The sequence below is a fragment of the Epinephelus lanceolatus genome, chromosome 2, assembly GCF_041903045.1.
Source record: "Epinephelus lanceolatus isolate andai-2023 chromosome 2, ASM4190304v1, whole genome shotgun sequence".
NCBI lineage: Eukaryota > Metazoa > Chordata > Actinopteri > Perciformes > Serranidae > Epinephelus > Epinephelus lanceolatus.
Genome location: NC_135735.1, coordinates 13,250,199 through 13,271,807, shown reverse-complemented (window position 1 = coordinate 13,271,807; position 21,609 = coordinate 13,250,199). Strand labels below are relative to the sequence as shown.

The 21,609-nt window shown below is 42.3% G+C and overlaps 1 protein-coding gene across 1 annotated transcript in view; it reads right to left on the bottom strand.

Moving 5' to 3' along the window:
* The window catches only part of glceb (glucuronic acid epimerase b), an 82,242-nt gene that overhangs the window by 17,582 nt on the left and 43,051 nt on the right, over positions 1-21,609 (bottom strand). Inside the window, exon 3 of the mRNA XM_033621207.2 lies at positions 6,947-7,476. Within this exon, the coding sequence (XP_033477098.1) occupies positions 6,947-7,463 (517 nt within the window). The 5' untranslated portion in view covers positions 7,464-7,476. The remainder of the gene's footprint in view (positions 1-6,946; positions 7,477-21,609) is intronic.

The window sequence follows — 21,609 nt, the reverse complement described above, 5'->3', positions numbered from 1 at the left end:
TGTCTGTTTAAACTTAAAGGGTTCCGCCAATATGACTACCCTACCAGGTGGAAAATTGGGCACCTCTAATCAACTTGCCAATCTGCCTCTGTGTGTATAAACGCTCGCAGCTAGCCGGCAAATCGGCCCAACATTCGTGGAAAATCTGTCAGTGTAAAAGGGGCTACTGATTGGGCTCTCCTGCAAATTTGCACAATTCCTATTTAAAAAGGGCTACAGACAATCATTCACACTCACATTCACCCCTACGGCCAATTTAGAGTCACCAATTAACCTGCATGTCTTAGGACTGTGGGAGGAAGCTGGAGCACTCAGAGAAAACCCACGCTGACACAAGGAGAACATGCAAACTCCACACAGACGGGCTCCCCCACCCTGGGTTCAAACCCCCTACCCTTCAAACATGAAGTCAGTTTTTACTCATCAACGGGGAGCTTCTCACTAACCCTCCATCCTCCCCTGATCCACTTATTTTCATGAACTGTATCTTCATTACTATGGAGAAATATTTCAGACAGACCAAATTTACTGCATAAAAACAATCATAGCTTGTTAACTGCAGAGTGGCAGTCACTAACAAGCACCAGTAAGAGACCTCACACATTTTCCAACTGCTCCACTGCAGTGTTTCCGATGCAGAGAGCCTATGTGGACAATTCATCCACATAGATTCACTTTAATCCACAAAGATTTCTCATTTGATTTATTTTCCTTTCAGAAGTCAAAGTGACATACAGATGACTGTCAGTAAGGTGTGTGAGCGGTCCCTCCTCCCTGCTGTCCCCAGTGCAATGCATTGGAAATATGCAGTTTCACATTATGAGCGGGACATAAATGTATGGCCTATTTTCGTGTTTATTTATAGAGGGACATACTATAGACTAATGCCTCCACATTTAGGTAGTAAAGTCGTCATAAACAAATCCTGATTGACAACTGATGCATCTGATTTATGTGTTCATGAAAGAGCAAATGAAACACATACACGCACAAACTCTTTTACATCCCCGCTCAAACACACACTTTCCAATCTCATGCCAGACTTTTCTCCATGCTTGTCTTGTTGCTGGTGTCTCCCTTGACAACTTAAGTCAAATGACTGTCAAAATCCTAACACTGTGCTACTTACTGAATAACACTAAGTAATCCATGTGGAATTGACTGTTAAGCCTGCACATATTTTTATGACTCCAGAGAGTGGACTTTTCTAGAAAACTGGGTCTTCTGCCAATTACAGCAGACTTTAAGCCTAAAGAAGTTAATATAGTGGGAAAAGTAAAGCACCGTCTCATTGTTATGCAAGCTTTGTTTTTGACCTCTAGCAGGTCAGCAAAACTGTGACATCTGGATCAAGGTGAGTAGACATTAAAGCTCCATTAAGCAATATGTTTAATATTAATATTGAACCAAATGACTAATGTGTCATGTGAAAGGTTCGATTATAATGCTGAGAATTAACCAGGTCTTTGCAGCTTTTAAAATGTTTTAGAGCAAACATGCTCAGGCAATCTCACTGTGAAGAAGCAAAGTGAACTGGTGGGGAAAGTTCAGCGTAGTGCAGCTGACGGACAGATGTTTTCCTCAGGTTTTCCGCACGTTCAATTTAAAAATGGTTGAATGACATGTTTCCTCAAAACAGTGTACAACCTTGTGCTTTGCCCAGCGATATCCAAACCCATATCTTGTCCTATCAGGTCACCAAATATTTGAAACCGTCTTACCTGGTTTTACAGGAAGAGAACAGATAGGGATTTTGCTGTAAAAACACTCTAACACTGATTATTTCAAACATTTTTTGGCATATAACAAGACATAAATGATCAATGACTACAGGGACACAGGATTAAAACTGGGAAAATGTATTTTTCATTTCACTGGGTATTTATCGTTGGCTGGGTGATCCAGCTGGGTACATTATGAAACACTTTGGGGAAATCAAACTATATTTATTTTACTGAATATACCACTTTAAACTACCAAACACAAGAACTCAACACTTCAACTACAGCAGCTGTAACCCAGCTGTTAAACGCAAATCACATGTACTGTAGGTGTAAGCCTATTGGAAATCAGCACATATGAAAAGAGTAATGTCTGCACACCAAATTTAAACCATAATTTTATGTATTTTTTGACAGAAAAAACTGGGACTGAAATGTTGTCTATTTAAATTATTTTGTGGTTAGGACTCATTGTGACCTAGCTACAACCACCACAATTTACAGCAGTGTCCTGGATTCACAGACTATTCATCTCAGCCCTCCTCTGTCTTCACTAGGAAGCTCTGCATCCGTCTTGGTCAGCAGGTTGAATGTGCGCAGGTGTTAGGTTAAGAGAGATCACGCGTCATGCATGTGTTCGCACCCAGGGTGTAAGTGAGAGTGCGTGTGTTTTATTAAGTGCTTAAAAGGTTGTGAAACTGTGTGTGTATGTATTGGTGAAAATGTTTAAGTGATGGCGGTCTGCGACGGAACTGTGAGCGAAGATAAAGACGGTCCAAGAAATAGCAAGAGACACAAAAACGAGAACATGATTTAAGAGGCTGTTGTTAGAGAGGATTAACTACTTCCACTAATGATAGTGCTCTGGCTGCTGGGGCTTCATTATTCTCAACTTTTGTTCTTTGTCTCATGGAGGCCCTGCAGCAACAAGGAAAACTAAGACCTCAATTTTTAACCCTCTACTATAAAACCACAAGCCCTGCAGGAGATGTGACAAGTAACGGCACATAAAGGTGCTATGACTTTAAGACTCCTAAAATAAAAACCTAGAGAGCATATTTTTGTAGTCAAAGACTGACTGTGAATTTTAGACTAATTTATATGAAATCCTCTTAAGTCTATTTTTTCATCCCAATGTTATCACAGTTTAAAGAGGCTTGAGATATCAGTACAATCTGGGTGCATGTCAACTGGTTTGACCCCTGACACAAGTCACATCTCAACAGACCATGGCAGAAGCCAGAGTGATGTAAAAGGGCCATCAGGACATTTAATGAATATTGCTGAAGATCCTGTTAAATAACTTTTCTGTGGGTAGCAGGGTGCATTGGGAGTGAAATGCTCCCATGACCTTGTTTAAGCCCTGCGGTTCCTCGGACTGTGACAGGATAATTAATGAACTGCTATTTTCACCTAAAAAATATGCTAAGTTGAAGAGTTGTATGCTTGAGCATGTGGAGTGCTAAATAGCAAGAAGCCTTGGGCTTAATTAATGGACCTTGTTAAATTGTGTGTGTGTGGGTATAGAAGTGTAGCTGTGTTTCCTCCATTTTGGACTAAAAGAAACGGTCTGCATGAAATGAGAGGGTGAGAATAACTTGGCTCCCCGCTGCTCAGCCCAGAGGTACCAACAGATTTGGCTAGATTCTTTTATGACCCATTTTTTCCCCATTATATACATTCCCTCCCATACATGTGTTGCAGTGGGTCCTTAAAGGGATTTTTTGAAAGGGACTGCATGAGGTACTCATCAACAGTGTATTACCTACAGGAGATGACGCTCAGCTCACCCTGAGTTTAGAGAAGCAGGGTGGAGTACTGCCACAGAAGTTAAGGAATGTACTGTTATAGATGGGTCCGCAAGAAAACATATTTTTTAAACATTATTTTTACGGCTTTTTGGCCTTTATTGGATAGGAATGTGGTAGCGTGAAGGGGGAGAGGGAGAGGGGATGACATGCAGCAAAGGGCTGCAGGTTGGAATCGAACCTGAAGCTGCTGTGGCAAGGACGTAGCCTTTGTACATGGGGCACCTGCTCTACTAGATGAGCTACTGGGCACCACAGCAAAATGTATTTTAACCACACAAAAAAAGAGATCCCACCTAAAAATATCAATAACTGTTAATAGTTTCAGTGAAACAGAAGTCAGATCACCTTTAGCTCCTGTCCTGCGACGAATTTCCCAGTAAAACAGAATGTTTTATTGGTCAGTTGTTACAAGACAGATTTTAATCAAATCCTTTACATTTTATTGGACCACTAAAAAGTGGGCAGGTTTAAAGGCTCAGAGCTGGCCAGTGGCTCCACACACACCTCACTCGGGTTAAGATCATGAGGAAGACAAGGGAGAGATGGATTAATGGATTGGATTAATGAATGAACAAATTAGACCTCAGCCTTATTGTTTTGGAAAACACGTTTGATTGTGGGTGTGTCATAACAGTGAGGCTCCGACAGTGTTAGCCAACAGGATAGTAGTATTTGTCAGTGAGAGAGACATGAAGCACAACCTTATTTGCTGAAGCTGTCCACAGTAAGATGCATTGTGTGGGCCACTTTCCTCAAGTAAATAAATTCTAGCAAGCAGCCTTTAACCACGGCATTTTGAGGTAACAGCAATTACTATAGTTAATACACTGACTGTGGACAAGTACCTCATAAAACCCCACTTAAAAAAAATCCAACCTGGGAATGCAGTTCCGATAAAAAAAGTAATGAGAACAACATAAATGAAACTATGCAATTCACTGAAAATCAGCCAAACTCATTGGAACTAATCAATCAAATATGTTATTACACTTTCTGACCTGCCTCATAATTCAGTATTCTCTGCATCCGCCTGAGTATAAAGCCTCTGAGAGAGTGTACAACAGAGTGTCACACATACTTCTTAGAGATTTTACTATAAAGAAAACGACCTTGTGTGTTGTTCTGTTTGTGTGATGAACAAAGAAGCTGATTTGTGCCACCACTTACAAATGAAAAAAAAAAACTGTGGGGAATCCATCTCAGCAAGAATACCTATTTACTGCTGGCAAATTGCTCCTATAGACACAGGCTATCATTACGCATCTAGCTAACCTCATTACGCTAACCTCAGCAACTGACACTTTGCCAGAAGATATATATCACCTTTTATTACATCGATCCACCGATTCAAGAGCTTTCGTCTTGAGTGGGAAAGGACTGGGGCCAAAAAACTACGAATCTTCTTCTTCTGATTTTCACTGATGTGTTTGAATGTGTAAGGAATGTTTTAGGGGGCTTTAGGAGTTTTTCTGTGTGATGGCGTTTATTTTCTTTCACCGGAGGCTCCACCTATTTGACAATAAAAGAAGGATAATGAATATCTATTTTGTAATTTCAGGCAAGTATACAGGGTCACTTATTGGAGCGAGTGGGGCACAGAACTATATTGATGACAATGTGGTTTGAACTAATAGCCTTTTAAAATGAGCTATTGATCTTTCCTGGTAATTATTTTAAAAGGTACCCTGAAGAGAAAGCAACTTTGAGGATGGACTCAAAAGTGTGAAGGAACAGGGAGCAGGGGGGTACACTCACTTAACAGACATCCTGCAAGACATCTACACAAAGACTTGCTGACGGTGTCTGAGTGAAGAAAAGATACATTAATAAATTGACTTCACACAAATTACATTTGGTGGTGTTAAAGAAAGGCTAATGGTGTTTGGGAATGGGCGGCAGAGATTGAGTATGTGCTTTTGAAATCTGATCTACCTTGTTAATGAATTCTTGATTCACTTTCTTACAGATCAAATAGAGAATTTCCGATGCATCGCTTAGCTGGAATACACCTCATTAAGTTAATCATATTTCTCAGAGACATGGGGTTTATTAAAGACAGAGACGAATCAAAGTTTATCATCAAACTCACTGTACATTGTATTCATTTGGTGGATAGCTTTGAGCCGCATGGAAGGAAAATACCTCTAAAAGTTAGTTCAAACCGAACTCTTTTATATAGTTCGTCTGTTAATGTGAGAAATTGATTGCGTGGATCTGACTTGGATATTCTAGGCTATTGCATCTTGTATCATAGGTAAAGATGCCTGCATATGGACAGAGATGCTCTGCAGTGGGGCTGCAAGTAATGACTATTTTGACTGTCGAATAATCTATCAATTATTCAAACAAATTTGAGAATTGAAGATTGAGAATTGCAATTACTCAATGCTTCTTATTTAGCAATCAGGGGATACAATTTTGCAATAGGGATACAAAAATTCAAAAATACGTCTTTTAATAAACTTTCCTGGTGATACAACAGAAAGGTTAACTGATATCAAGTCCTGTCTAGGGCCAAACAGGTTGCTGTAGCAACAGTCAGTCAATCAATTCATTAATCAATCTATATATCGCATGAAATTATATAAGACACAATTTCCTGACCTCTTGCATTGTAGTTTGTTTACATATTTTGACCTCAGCAAGATATCCTCACCATCATTCCTTCCGATTATGGGCACTCCGCAACTGCCTCTGAAGGGTGTCTAACAGTGATCCAGTGTTTACTTCCCCTTGTGAGGCAGGAACAGGACAGCATTTCAATATTCCTGTCACACCAGTCCTTATTCATCATAAAGCACACGCCTCCTGCTGTTTTCCTTGCTAGAGACTTGTCTAGTATTTCAGGATTCAGCCAAGTTCAGATGAAACAAAGGACATTACAGTTCTTGATATCCCACTGGACACTGATGCTGGTTGCAGCCAGTGTTTCAATTTCAATTTGATTTCCTTTATAAAGCCCAATATCACAAATTCACAATTTGCCTCAGAGGGTTTTACAGCATACAACGTGTGCAAAAGGTGAAACAATGTGTAAAAATGAGACAAAGAATGAACATGATAAAAAGAGGTTGTCTTATGACTGAAACACTCGCTTTGTCCTTGCATCTTACAACATTTTGTTGTGCTTAATACATGTAATTAACTAATTTTGTTTGTTTCATCCAAAGAGCCTCTTCTCTTTTGTCAGACTGCTTTTGGCTCCACACACCTGACACAAAGCCTTTCACATCTGTTTCTCTAGTATTTAAACATATAGTTTAAGTTTAAGGGGTTCTTAAAAATATAAGATAATATAAAATTAGCTGCACAGTGCATCAAACTGTTAAAACCACCATGTGAAAAATTAAGATCTGACACAGGTGTGTATTCTCAAACATTCCTGTGATGAACATTGATAAAACAAAGACTTACCTTCCACGCCACTGATACACTTGACACGGTCACGGACCTCCACGTTGTATCCCTCAAATGACATGAAGACTCCGTCGGGGTGGTAGGGTTCACGCTGTGTGTAAACCTTCGAATAGCTGTGCTGGAACTCGAATCGATCGTAGCCGTCGTACTGCACCACTTTGCCGTACACCTCAAAGTATTTCTCCATCCAGCTGAAGGGCAGGTAAATCTCCCCGCCCTCTCGCCGGCCTTTGATTGTAGATTCATCATTGATCAGGCAGTCGATTTCTTCATACTTGATCCCTGCGACAACCCCGACGACAGGCGGGGGCTCTGGAGGTTGCGGAGGGTGTTGCTGGCTGCTGATGCTAGCATCTCCCACCTTGGGACTTGGAGCCACCAGGGCAGCGCGGGGCAGGAAGCGTAGGGTGGTGTCACTGGAGCAGCGGTTCCAAAGCAACACAGTGATGAGTGTGAAGAGGGCGCAGATAACAATGAGGGTCTTGTAGTTCACCCGAGCAGCCAGGCAGCGCATGGTCACAACTTGCCTGCATGACACAAAGACAAGGGATACATTAGAAGCATGTATGATTGATAACTTGTTGGGAAACGGTCAGGTAAATTAACATGTTATCTGTAAGTCCTTGTAGCCTTGTTTTTTAAAAGCCGATCAAACAGTATTGACCAATGACGGTATATAAAGATGGACGATGTGTCTCCATTTCCTCCCACTGTGCAAGAATGAAGCCACTGCCATCTTGTGACAGGGCCAGAGTTTCTGCAATAGCAATCTCTAGGATATCGAGTTCCTGTCGTCTAACAAATTGCAAGCGGCACTGTTGTTGGTGAGCATAGCGATTGGCGCGCACAGCTGTCAATCATGCTGTCAAACCACTGTTTTATAGTATCTAATAACTAGTTGTAACCAAACTTATGTGAAAAACAAACAACTGAACATACATTAGCAAGATAACAACGACCTAAAATGAAAGAAAAAAATCATTGGGAAAAAATAGTTTGACGTCCATCCATCCATCCATTTTCAGCCGCTTATAAAGGGCCAGGTCATGGGGGCAGCAGGCCAACCAAGGCACCCCAGACATCCCTCTACCCAGCAACACTTTCCAGCTCCTCCTGGAGGACCCCAAGGCATTCCCAGCCAGATGAGATATGTAATCCCTTCAGTGTGCTCTGGGTCTGCCTCGGGGCCTCCTACCAGTGGGACGTGCATGAAACACCTACAGCGGGAGGCTTCCAGGAGGCATTCTGATTAGATGCCCGAACCACCTCAACTGACCCCTTTCGACGGGAAGGAGCAGCGCCTCTACTCCGAGCTCCCTCCGGATGTCCGAGCTCCTTACCCTATCTCTAAGGCTGAGCCCAGCCAACTCACTGAGAAAACTCATTCTGGCCGCTTATATCCATGATCTCATTCTTTCGGCCACTACCCAGAACTCATGACCATAGGCGAGGGGTGGGATGTCGATGGACCAGTAAATTTAAGCTTTGCCTTTCAGCTGTTTGACGTGTATATTGATATTATAGTTTGACCCATGTCCCATCCACTAAAATGGAGGGGTGAGGTTTATGACCTATAGTGCAGCCTTAACAACAGTGAGTACATTTATATGCTTAAAAGAGACAAGGTTACTGTAAAATCTGCCTTTACGTGCAGCTATCAGATTTATCCTCTACCCCTCAGTTAGAGCTATGACTTTCAAAGATACTTTTTATTGCCGGAGCATTTGGACAGACTGCAGTAAGACGGATAGGCTGTGTGTGTCTGCACAGTTTGTCCTTTCAGCAAGAATGGCTCTAAATTTTACAATTAGTCAAATGTTTAGCAGTGGAAACTCACTTATTTAGACTTCTAGAGGGCTCTCAGTGTCAGTTTCAGCTTTAGTCAGACTTTGAATAAAATAATTTTGAAAACAAGGATGCATTGCTATGCATAATAATGTTTCCTTTCATCCTGCAGTACTTTTGTTACAGCGGGCCCTGTTTGAAGTCTTTGTTATGCACACAGGTGCATTTAAAAAGCTGATTAGAAACCCGTATACATGGACACAAGATATCAGCTTTCTCCAGGAGAAATCTACCTCAGGGAAATCTCTAATCCCCCTCATGATTACCGAATCTGGGTTTTTAGTTTATATTAAAAAAAAGAAGAATCACCTTGCTGGAGAAAGTGCACTGTAACCTGGTTACTTAAATGCATGTAAACACACTAGGTGAGAGAACCACTCTGCTTTTTCTCAATAATTTTTACAAGATCAGTGAAAAGTCAGTTGATTAATATTAACTATAGTTGTACAAAATAGATTAAATAAATTAGGTCAGCAGTAATCAAAAATAATTTGAATAAAGCCAAAAGAAAGTAGACAAACATCTGATGCAAATGAGCTACATGGTAAATAACACCGCTGAGCAACTGTCAAGTACAGTACAAGTGTTATCCAGTGATTGTCTCATGCTCTCATGAAACACTGCAGAAACCCAAGAGACTGCCACTTGGAACAACTTTCCCTAAATAGATGACAAGTTGTAATTTGTGTCAAACACGTTTTTTGCTCACTTTTGTTTGGTGAGAAGTCTGTCTAGCTGTGGATGAGTCAAGCACATGAGGACATGAGTTGGTAAATGTAGAGTCTGTTAATAATTAAGACTGTACTCTCCAAACAAAGCCAAGTCTGGTGTGGTCACATATGCGTAATGGCAGGTCTGTGACCAATAAGAAGCTCTGGATTGTGCTTTCATTGCTGCCTTGTGCATGTGCGTCTCATTTACTACCCAACAAACGACTACTGTCTGCAGTTGGTCTTTCGGTCGACTCACCCATCATTTTTACTTCTTGTTTTGGGATGCTTTCAAGTCACTTCTGCTCCTCACTGCACCTCATAAACGGTTTTATCTGGCACACTCGCAATTAAAGAAACAGTTCAACATTTTGGGACATATACTAATTAGCTTTCTTTTTTAGAGTTAAATGAGAACATTGATGATACTTTCTGCAAAGCCAAGATTGGAAATGGGGATACAGCTAGCCTGGCTCTGCTCAAAGGTAACAAACTCTACTTTCTGTATCAAAACCTCCAAAGCTCACTGTTTAACAGGTTATATCTTGCGTGTTTTCCTGTTTCAAATTAAAAGCCATCGAGCATTTCATGCGTAGTCCAGCCATATACTAGGCTTTGACCAAACGAAAACCTCTGAAAAATGAGTCTGAGTCTGAGCTGAAAAATGAAGCCAAAAACTGCAGTCCCCTGAACGGTCGCTTGAGGCTGGTTCCAGAAGCCAGTCAATCCCCATAGACTCCCATGTTAAAATGTCCAACCTTACAGCAGAAATAAACATGTTTACACCCTGGCACAACAACCAGTTTTGAATTTTTATATAAAACACTGGTTAACACTGTATTACAGCTTAAAGTTTCACATAATTAAGGGCAGACTGCTTCAAGTAACAGGCTGTCAGGCTGATACTGTCCTCGGTTTCTCAGTCAGATCTACCCCTCACTCCTCCACAGCGCCAGTCTCCCAAATATGGTCGCTTCTGGCTCCAAAAGAAAAAATAATTAATAATAGGATGGTGACTGCCAAAATGCCGAACTCAAGGCTGACGTCACGGTCGCTACGTCCATTATTTCATATATTCTATGGTTTTGACCTAGTCTTGTTATCTTTGACCTGCTCAGCCCATATCGCATCTCCAGTTTCCTTACATCCTTCAGCCCAATTACCTTTTCGAAAGGTTTACGCTATCACTCACAATTAAGTTGTATATTGACATTTCTAAATCCAGTCTTGAGAAACATTTTCTTTTACAGAAAAGGTTACTGTCACTATATGATTGTTTATATTCTGCCTTTATCAGATTTTGGGTTCTGTACATTTCCAATTTGTACATCTATCTATTTTCACTGCAGTTATCTCTGTTATTTAAACTTCTCTGTACTTTGGTCAACATTTAATATTAAAGTGACTTGACTTGCTCACAGCAATGTATTCAATAGCAGTTCAACAACATTTGAGATTGCACAAACTCCAATTTTTCTTATAGGTCTGCTGTTAACTGCATATAAACGGAGACCTCTCACAATGCAATGAGAGATGCTGCTGGATGAATCAGTCTGGATCCATGTTTTCATGTCCTCTGCGCTTCTCTGGCATTTTCACCAAGCCAGTGAGGAATCAATACACATACTGAGGTCTCCTCCTCCACACTAATTACAGCTTACTCCTCAAAGAATTCACCATTACAGTGACGACAAACTCCTCTGATGACAGAGGAAGGAGGAGGAAAATCATTACTCCCCAAGTTCATTTCAATATCCCACCTTAAACGAGACACTACTAAAGGTCAGCTCAATTAATGTGCATTAATTGGACGATAGCAATGTCCTACAGCACTGCAGAGTCAAATTACAGGGCTAGTGGATTCTTGAACAAAGTTAATGTCTTAGATGACTCTTACCAGATAGGAAAGTGGACTTCCAGAGTGCTTTAACAAGCAAATGTTGAGTGAGTCCAAGTTCCAGAAGATGAATAGCCTCCCTCTAAATTAAGGCTTAGGAAGAAAACTGAAAGAGCCAAACACTGAATTTAGGCTTTGCTTGTGTAATAAAAGGGTTGAGATGAGTCCACTCAAACAGGCAAAGCATCCCTTTCTCCAGGGCACAACTGAATCATTTTCATTCCATAACAAAAAGGAGGACAATTATTATATTCTTTCTTATACGGTCGAGTTTAAAGCAGCTGTACGCAACATTCGGAGCATATCTAGGGTGGGCTCCATGCTTCTGCAATGACATCGTCCGGATATCAGCCACAACTGCCACATGAGCGCAGAGTGGCAGTGATTAGCAAGCCAGTGGAATGAACACACATGGCATGGCAGGACCACCTACCACAACAAAGGACAGAAAAGTTTAGATTTAAACACACACTGAGGAAATGTGACTTCATTATATGCACAGGACCAAATAACGACATCTTTACATAGCAAATAGTGGTTTGCTGCTGTATTAATGCCCTCTAAGTGGCGTCCAGAGACTTTAAAACTTTCTGCTGTTGTCTTCCAGGCAGTGGTGGAAAAAAAAGCTTTGTTATATCTCTGCGCCTGATAAATCATTGCCACACATACAAACTATCATTGATATTTGGAGAAATGTCAGCTTGGTGCAGTGATGAAAGATTGGGCCGACAGCAGCTCTGACAAAGCTGCGAATGCGAAGGAGAGGGCCTGGGGAATGCACCCTGAAAGATAAGTAGGACCGGCCCTGTCAAGGAAGCGACTATAAATAATTGCTTCTTTTTATAGTGATTCGTCGCTGGTGTTGAGCTCAGGCTCAAGGTGGATAGACATGGGCTTAAGCACTGCAGCATGGAGAGTATCCTAATGCTCGTGCTGACTATAAGATGATTTGTCTGAAGCCATGTCCCATTTCCAGAATGTAATTTACACGCTACAGTAAGCACACTGGAAGAGGAGTTAATGTCACGGGTCACAAGATGCAGTTTGTTTATAGATCAAAAATCATGGGTGTTTTGATTCAGGTGATAGCTCTCTCTCGCTGTTTATTTCTCATCCACATCTGGCACATGAATAGGCATTTGCTCATTTACCACCTGGCTGAAACGAGCTCTAGAGGGTGAAACTTTAAACACGGTAGAAGGAAATGTCATTTATAGCAGAGCAAGAGAAACAAAGCAAGACAGTGCAGAGGAGAGAGAGAAAGAGACTAATGAAAAATTAAACTGTATTTGTTATGTGTTCCATTACAATATGAGATAAAACTTAGCAACAGATAAAAAAGGAAAGGTATACACAACACACTGTTGAAAATTCACTTGTCAGATGGTGATAGATTTGGCAAAGCCTTGTGCAAATATCAAGCCTGGGTTATTACAACAAAATTCGCTTTAAGGGAAACTTCCGTATTTTTGAACCTGTGCCCTATTTTCCCATGTTTTCGTGGATAAGTGACTAATGGGAACAACAATTTTGAAATTGGTCCAGTATTGAGCGGACTGCTGCAGCCACAGCGGCGAAACAAGCTCCAATATAATCCTTATGGGCAATTGTGCACCGTTAATTTAGGTCCACCGAAAGTGCTTGTCGTTGCCACGGACAGGCTCAGATTGTTATTAGAAGTGTTTGACAACATACAAAACACTACACATCTACAAGATTTTCAGTGTTATGGCTGAATGTTAAACTGATTCCGACCATGTGGAAAAAGTCCACGAGATTTCCGCACAACACTTCCGCTTGATCAAGACTTGATTACACACACAAACAAACAGAATGGATCAGCGAAAGGTAAGGAAAAATTAGGGCTGCCCCTGACTAAGAATATTCCATGTCGACCAATAGTCATCATTTAGGACCATTAGTCAACTAGTCGGCTGCATGTTTACGATATTAACTGAATTATTAAACTATATATTTTGGGCGGGGCAACACAATGGTTTGAGTTGAAGGTGTGAGAAAGAATAGTATCAGTAACATTGTTAACACTGTGCTACATTACAGAGAAATACAAAACCGTACTAATGAACCTTCATTAATATAGGCCTATATTTTATCTACAAGTGCACGTCACACACTGAGTGAGCCGCCTGTTAATGAAGCTGTGGGCTAATGGGCATGTAGCTACTTCCATGTTTCAGGTGATACGTCATGTTTGTAGTCGACCAATGAAGATGAGTTTACATATCACCTTGGGTTCGTCCTTCACCTTCTCAAAATGATCCCACACTTTGGATTTCCTGCCCGACATGTTATTAACTAGCCTGTGGAATAACCGCAGGTACCAGCCCTGGAAATTAACCTGAGTCCTGTCTGACTGCTGAGCGTGGACACTTCCTGTGTCTGTCCTTTCAAATTAAATTCCCACATGGTCCAGTCACATAGGTTTTGATTTATTTTGACAAGGCACAGCTCCTAATAGAGCTTCACCTTTATTGTTTTTTTTGTTTTTTCTGCGACTAAGTGACCAGTGAAATCTTGCCTACAAATGACCTTTCTGGTTGGCTAACATTTGGCCAACTATTTGGGGGCAGCCCTAAGAAAAATTTTTCATTTCTCTGAAGGGTCCTTTCTGTAATGTTGTTAAACACTTATTATTGCAATCTGAGCCTGTCAGTGACAAAACAAGCACTTTCAGTGAATGTAAATTGTCAGATGCTGGTCTATGTGTAAATGGGCACAGGCTCCTAATCTGTGAGTTTAAGTAGTCTTAACTTATGCTGTTCTTTATCTCTATTGACTTGTTCCATGTTATATTTAATATCATTTATGGTGGGAAACATGCAATAAAAACACTGAAAGCAGGTGGTTACAAGTAACGGGTAAGGACGCTGAAACAAAGTCAAAACAAAACAGACCCGAAAGCTAGGACAGCAGTACGCTGCCATTCACTGTGAGCGGGTTGTTTTAATGCAAGACTGTTTTCGGTCTAAATCCCTGCTCAGGCAGCAGAGCCAATAAACTCTCCAATCTTTCTAAATTTAAATAAATGTGTGTATTTAAATCCACATAAAGAGCAATAACATTTTGTTTTATGTCCTGTTAACTAAGTTGACAAAACAATTCAGTTTAACACTGTTATTAATGTCCTCCTTACTGTGTTTCCTCAAATGAGGATGTTTGTAAATCACATCTGCTGCTTTTGCACGAGCTAATTACAAGGCAAACAAACAACATTTAGCTAGTTCCTCAGACAGTAGCTGCATTGTCTCTGGTACATTTTGACCCAAATTCACTTACATCTATTAGGAGTCTGTTCTCACCAGAAAAACAACAGCATCAGTTGTTTATTCAAAGGCTCAGAATGACTTGTGTTTAGGTTTCCCTGACAAGCAACCTCTTCAGTTGTTTGAATAATGACTGTCCTCAGTAGCAAAGACAGCAGTGTAGTAGTGGTGTGTTATACAACCACACAAGCTGTTAGGGAGGAGGTCAGAGTGAATAGTTGAGAGTGCAACTTGTGTGGATTAAACACCAGAGACTGCAGTTTGAGTCCTGTTTCCTACCGACAGTGTACTTTGAAAACTCTTTAAAGGTTGGCAAAACGATTGTGGCTATGGTTAGGTATAAAAAAACAGACATTAGAGGATCAGAAAAAGATTTGGAACACTGTTTTTATCCTATCCTTTAGGTATGAGGACTTATTTAAGATATGGATAGACCTTTGTGTAATCCACTTGTTATCAGCTCAGCTCTGGAAGTGTGGCATAGATATAATCCCTCTGGTAATAACACTGTTTTGATGTGGGAAGGAAAAACTACACTGACATAAAATATATAAAAAAGACAGATGCAACTGGACAGGAGGTGAAAGACAATCCTGTTGGAAGATAAAAGTCTTCCATGCTTGACAGATTAAGGAAAAAGACACTGGAAAACAAAAGCAGCTTTTCAGTTTACGTGCTCTCTGTGTCCCGCCTCGGAAAACTGAACAGTGCCTGAAATAGCAGCCGGTGACTTGTTGAGACTTTGGATTTTTATATCATGGCATCATTTTTGTGAATATCTGAATGATCAAACTACATCAGGCAGAGAGGGAATGAAGGGAAACTTTGGCATATTGTTATCTATTTAATAAATCAAATCCTGTTCCTCTCATGCAAACAAACTGGAGGTTATGAATATAACCAATGTTCCCTGAGGGAGGGAAATGAGGTACAACACATTAGTATGGGGATTGCGTCCTCGCGAGACCAACCTGAAGAAACTTTTTCAACACGCCTGTCAAGGCCAATGAGACTGTCACAGGCAAGGGAAGTCCCGCCTTCCCTTGGGGCTATAAAATACCCTGCACAGTCTCATTTCCTCAATCTAAACTGCACTTCACCGAGCTTAATGAAAAATGTGGTGAGGGGCTAACTTGTGTTGTACCTCGTTTCCCTCCCTCAGGGGACATTGGTTATATTCATAACCTCCAGTTCCCTTTCGGTCGGTACACTCGGTACAACACATTAGTATGGGGACCTATCATCACACCCCGAGACACCCCTGCAGCTTGACTGAGAAGACCCAGCTCAGCAGCAACCGTGATGTCAGTTACATCACCTCCCTGCTGAGAGCACAGACTGAGTGACATCCTGAGCTGTCACATCCAGACAATAAAATTTCATAAATGTATGTGGAGAGGCCCAGCTTGCTGCTGAACATACATCCTCCACTGAAACTCCTTTAAACAGAGCCCAGGACGCAGCCATGCCCCTGGTGGAGTGAGTGCGCACTCCGCCAGGCACCCGCACGTTTTTACAGGCGTAGGCACGGGAGATCGCCTCCACAACCCAATGAGAGAGGCGCTGTTTGGACAGCGCTCTGCCTTTAACTGGGTTAGCCAAACAGACAAAAAGCTAGTCCGTAGTTTGTACCTCCCTTGTGCGGTCGACATACACGCGCAACGCACGCACCGGGCACAAATAATGCAAACGCTGCTGTTCAGCAGATACAAAGGGAGGTGGCGAAAAGGACAACAGTTCACAAGTCAAAGCCTTGTAAGATAAGGTCGGCACCTTAGGGATGTACGCCGGATTAGGGCGCAGCACCACTTTAGAATAGTCCAGTGCAAACTGCGTGCATGACGGATGCACAGAGGGAGCATGTAAATCCCTTATGCGTTTTGCTGAACACAACGCCAATGAGAGCGCAGTCTTAAACGAAAGCATGTCAATGCCGATAGACTGCAGTGGCTCAAAAGGTGCGTCACACAGCGTGTCCAAAACCAGAACAAGGTCCCACTGAGGGACCACAGCTTTGCGCATCGGCCTCTTTCGAAGCACACCCTTCATGAAACGCATCACCAGGGGATGAGAGCCAGGGGACTTCCCTTGAAATCCCATATGACAGGCAGAAATGGCTGAAAGATACACTTTTATCGTGGAGGAGGAAAGCCCTTTCTCTAACAATTTCTGAAGAAAAGTTAAAATCTCCACCACAGAGCTCTGAAAAGGAGAGATGTGTCTCTCCACACACCAAGCCTCAAAAGCACACCACTTGAGCGTATACAGTCCCTGTGTGGATGGCGCCCTGGCACTTTGGATCGTATCGATCACATTATCTGGTAAACCTGCAGCCATCAGGTTCTCCCTCTCAGGGGCCAGGCCCACAGACCCCAAATGTCCGGCCATGGGTGCCATATCTGTCCCTGGGCCTGGGACAGCAGGTATTTGCGCAGGGGATGCACCAGGGCTCCCCATTCAACAGCGCCACGATCTCCGCAAACCACGCCTTCCTTGGCCAGCGAGGAGCGATCAGCCACTGATCGCTCCTCGCTGGCCAAGGAGCGAGGAGCAATCAGCCACTGATGGGCTAACGCATCTAACCCGAGAGGCGCGCTCCTGTCCCGTAGTGAGAAGAACATGGGACAATGTGTGTTTTCTCTTGAGGCGAAGAGATCTACAGAGGCCCTGCCGAACCGTTCCCAGATCTGTTACACTGTCTCCGGGTGGAGTCTCCACTCTCTCGCCAAGGGAAAGCCCCTGGAGAGGAGATCCGCTCCGCTGTTCAACACTCCTGGGATATGTGTCACTCTGAGAGACAACAGGTGCCTGTTGCTCCATGAAAGCAGACTGTGGGAGAGAGAGAGCAGTGGGAGAGAGTGTGTCCCTCCCTGTTTGTTTATGTGCGCAATTACGCACGCATTGTCACTGCGCACCAGAACATGGTGGCCGGCCAGCAGACCTGCCCTGTAAAAATGCCTCAGTGACAGAAATACAGTGTATAACTCCAGCGTATTGATGTGCCATGTCCTTTCCTCGTCCGTCCAGGACCCGTTCATGTGAACGTTCCTGCAAATGCCTCCCCAGCCCCATTTTGAGGCATCTGTGGTGACCAGAACACGCAAGAGGACCCGTCCAAGAGGCGCTCCTTAGCTCAGACGCACAGAGTTTCTCCACGGGAGCAGAGCATCCATGCATGCGGGTGTGATCTGCACCCTCTCGCCGCTCCGGTGGGCGGGGAATAATTGTTTTGCAGGCACCCAGCGCTGGAATTTCCTCATCAATAGCAGGCCCAGAGGCACAGCTGGAATCATTGAGGCCATAAATCCCAGCAGTTGCTGACATTGACGGAGACGGACAATGTGATGCAGTTGAAACTGCACCTTCACCGAACAGACTCCATTCCCTCCAAGTCCAGGTCCGCGAAAGCTCAAGTGTAAAATCGGGGAAGACCGGTAGTTTGTGTCTCACCATTGCCGGCTGCTGGGGGAGAAAACAGTTACCGGCGAGTCGTGTCTGCTGCTGGCGAGGAGGCGGAGCTGGCCATGGCACCTCGAGACGCTTGGTCGCTCGGCGGCACAAGTCAAGGCAGGCTATACGGCAGAGGGACGGCTAGTTAGCAAGCTAAACACGCACGTCGAAACTGGTATTTGTTAGCACCGCTAAACAAAAAACCGTAGCCAGGCTAAACGAGAGAGTGGCAAGTTAGCAAGCTAAACAAGCGTAATGCAGAAACAGCCTTGATAGCGACGCCCTGGGTAGGGAGCAAGCTCACCTCCTGCGGACAGTTAAATCGCTAGCAAGTGTTCCGCAGTACTCAGGTTATGCGAGGTGAAGTGCAATAAGATTGAGGAAATGAGACTGTGCAGGGTATTTTATAGCCCCGAGGGAAGGCGGGACTTCCCTTGCCTGCGACAGTCTCATTGGCCTTGACAGGCATGTTGAAAAAGTTTCTTCAGGTTGGTCTCGCGAGGACACAATCCCCATACTAATGTGTTGTACCAAGTGTACCGACCGAAAGGAAACACCCATATTTCACTTACTGTTACAAAACCACAAGGTCTATGATTTCGTAACAGTACAGAGCTCTGGGGTTAATGTTCTGCCAAGTATTTTCTGGAATGAAACTGATGATGAAGCAATTTGTGATGTTTTGTAATTAAATAAGTCACACTTGTCAAGGTTTGTGTTACAATGATGCTGACTTTTAATAGACTATGAACACATCACATTAAAATGTATCACTGATCTGTGACATTCCCTCACTCTTGATATACAATGTGGAGATGTGTGTATCAAGTGCATCTTAAAGTAATTTTCCCCCACTTGACATAAGCAGGAAGAATGTAAAGAACATCGTGGACACTTGAGTGCTTCATCCCTATACAAAGAATAAATCCAGTAATTATTAGCACAATATTAACAGCTTGGCACTATTGGTGGAAAACTGTATTAAAACATATTTGCTCATAATAAACAATGCAAAGATGGTTGCATCGTGTTTGAAATTGTTTTTCTCTCTACTTATTTACAGGCCTCTCACACATTTACAGGCCTCTCACACATTTACAGGCTATGTATGGACTGGAGGAAAAGGTATGAGAGCGTAATGCATTTAATTGAGAAAAAAATCTGCTTTGTATTTCTGAAATAATGTGATTATAATCTTAATTCAGAAAAATGAGAATTTATTAGATAATGATCTCATTAATTCAGGGGGAAAAAGCAGTTTTTTTCCCCCACATAAACCTCTGAATTCTTCTTTTTTTTAATTCATTTATCTTTTTTTTTTATAAAGATTATTTTTTTGGGCTTTTGCCTTTAATGGATAGGAAAGTGTATCAAGCGTGAAGGGGGAGAAAGAGAGAGGGGATGACATGCAGCAAAGGGCTGCAGGCCAGAATCAAACCTACGGCCGCTACAGCAAGGACGGAGCCTCTGTACATGGGGAGTCTGCTCTACCCACTGAGCCACTGATGCCCCAAAACCTCTGAATTCTGATTAGAATATTTTTAATTAAGAAAAACGGGTTATTTTTTTGTCAAAAGTATTAGGCTTCTGTACAAGAGATATCAGCAGGTAACTTAGTAAAAGTGCCATTTATTTCATCAATAGAAAATGGCCTAATTTACCCATTTAGCTATTTGGAAACATACTGCAATAGTGCCTGAAAGATTTAATTGATCAATAGTTTGGTCAGCCGACAGGAACTTCATCTGTTTCAATATTTGATGAATCACTTGAAAAAAGACAAACATTCATTGGTTTCAGCTTCTCCAATACAAGAATTTACTACTTTTCATTTTCTTCTTCTTTGTTTTATGTGATGGTAAAAGGAATGCCATTGAGTTTTGGACTGTTGGTCGGACAAAACGAGACATCTGAAGACGTCACCTGGGGCTCTGGAAAACTGGGACTGACATTTTCCACTGTTTTCTGATCTTTTATGGACCAAATGATTAATCAGTTGAGAAACCATCTGATTTATCAATAATGACAATAGTTATAAGCTGCATGTAATTAAAATCATATTATTAGTCAGTTAGTTTACTGATACTGATATCAGTTAGTTTACTGATAACTAAATCCAGAATGTACAGCTAACAGTGACAAGCTGCTGGCAAAATCCCATCTGACTTTGTAAGAGCTTAATGATCTCCGGCTGACAGGTCCTACATGATATCTCTGACAGCTCTCTACTGAAGCTACTTGAGCGAACATCGGCTTCACAGACTAACAGCACAAGCAACTTCACAGTCTTGAATTCCTGAGGTCCCTGGGGTGCTTGCATGTCCATCCTTTTTGCTGCTTCTGCAGATCAGCAAAGGCTTTAGACTCTGATTGTGCGCATTTGCCTGTGAGCTGTGATGGACTGTAACATATGAGGGATCACTGGATGCACTGATGGTTGCTTCATCAAATGCAGCAAGTGATCCCCTGGCTCAATACTATGGGTATTAATTCTGCCTGAAACAGACAACACATGCAAATATTTGGATGTCTTTATCCCCCAAATCCCCCGTAACAAGGCTGGGAAAATTCTAGCAGGCACTTAATACTACAATTGTTTTTAATGATGAGAAAGGGTAAGGTGTTTTTCTCGAGAGTCTCATGAAATCAAATGTCTTCATTGTGACCTTGTTAAATGCACTTCAAGTCAAACAACCTGCTAATCTCTGTCCTGGTCCCCAGTGCAATATGTACAACCTTTACAACATGTTAAAACTGCTGCAGCGGTAAGCATAGGGATAGCTGAATAGAGTTGTTTTTCTTCTCCTGCTGTCCTCTGGCGTAAAAATCACGAGCAGTCATCACAGCAATAAAAGCTGAGTGCTCATGAGCCACCCTTGGGGAGCTATTGGAGCAGAAGCGGTGTATGTGTGAGATGCAGGTGTTGTAGCCCTAACTAAACTCCTGACATTTTCACTGCTCTCCTCCACAGGTGAAGTAAGGTGGGGGTTTGAGACTGCCTGTAAATTATCATCTCATGCTGAAGCTGTAAGGCATGTTAGCTCCAGTGGAGACTGGTGTGCGTGTGTGCGTGTGTATTGTGGGTGTCTGTTGTGGTTGTGAGCCTGATTATTATACTGTGTAGGCATCGGGGTGAATTCAAGGCAACAACTGACAGGGGGAAAAATAACTTGCATCTTTATCCCACAGCCATTTAGTATGTGAGTAGAGTTCCTATAAATCTCTTTTTTGACGCTCACATTATTGAACCATTACACAATATATCATCAAAAGACACTGTTCAACGTGTTGGTGAACATCATAAACAGATCTGTCTGTCACCAAAATATGTTAGCAGTCCCTCCCAGGCATGATTTACTCAATTCCTACAATCAACAGATCACAGAAACCATTAGAACTTGTGGTGTCATAAATGATCATAAACTACGAGAGGCTGAGTCACAAATATAAAAGCCAGCGCTGATGTGAGGTCAG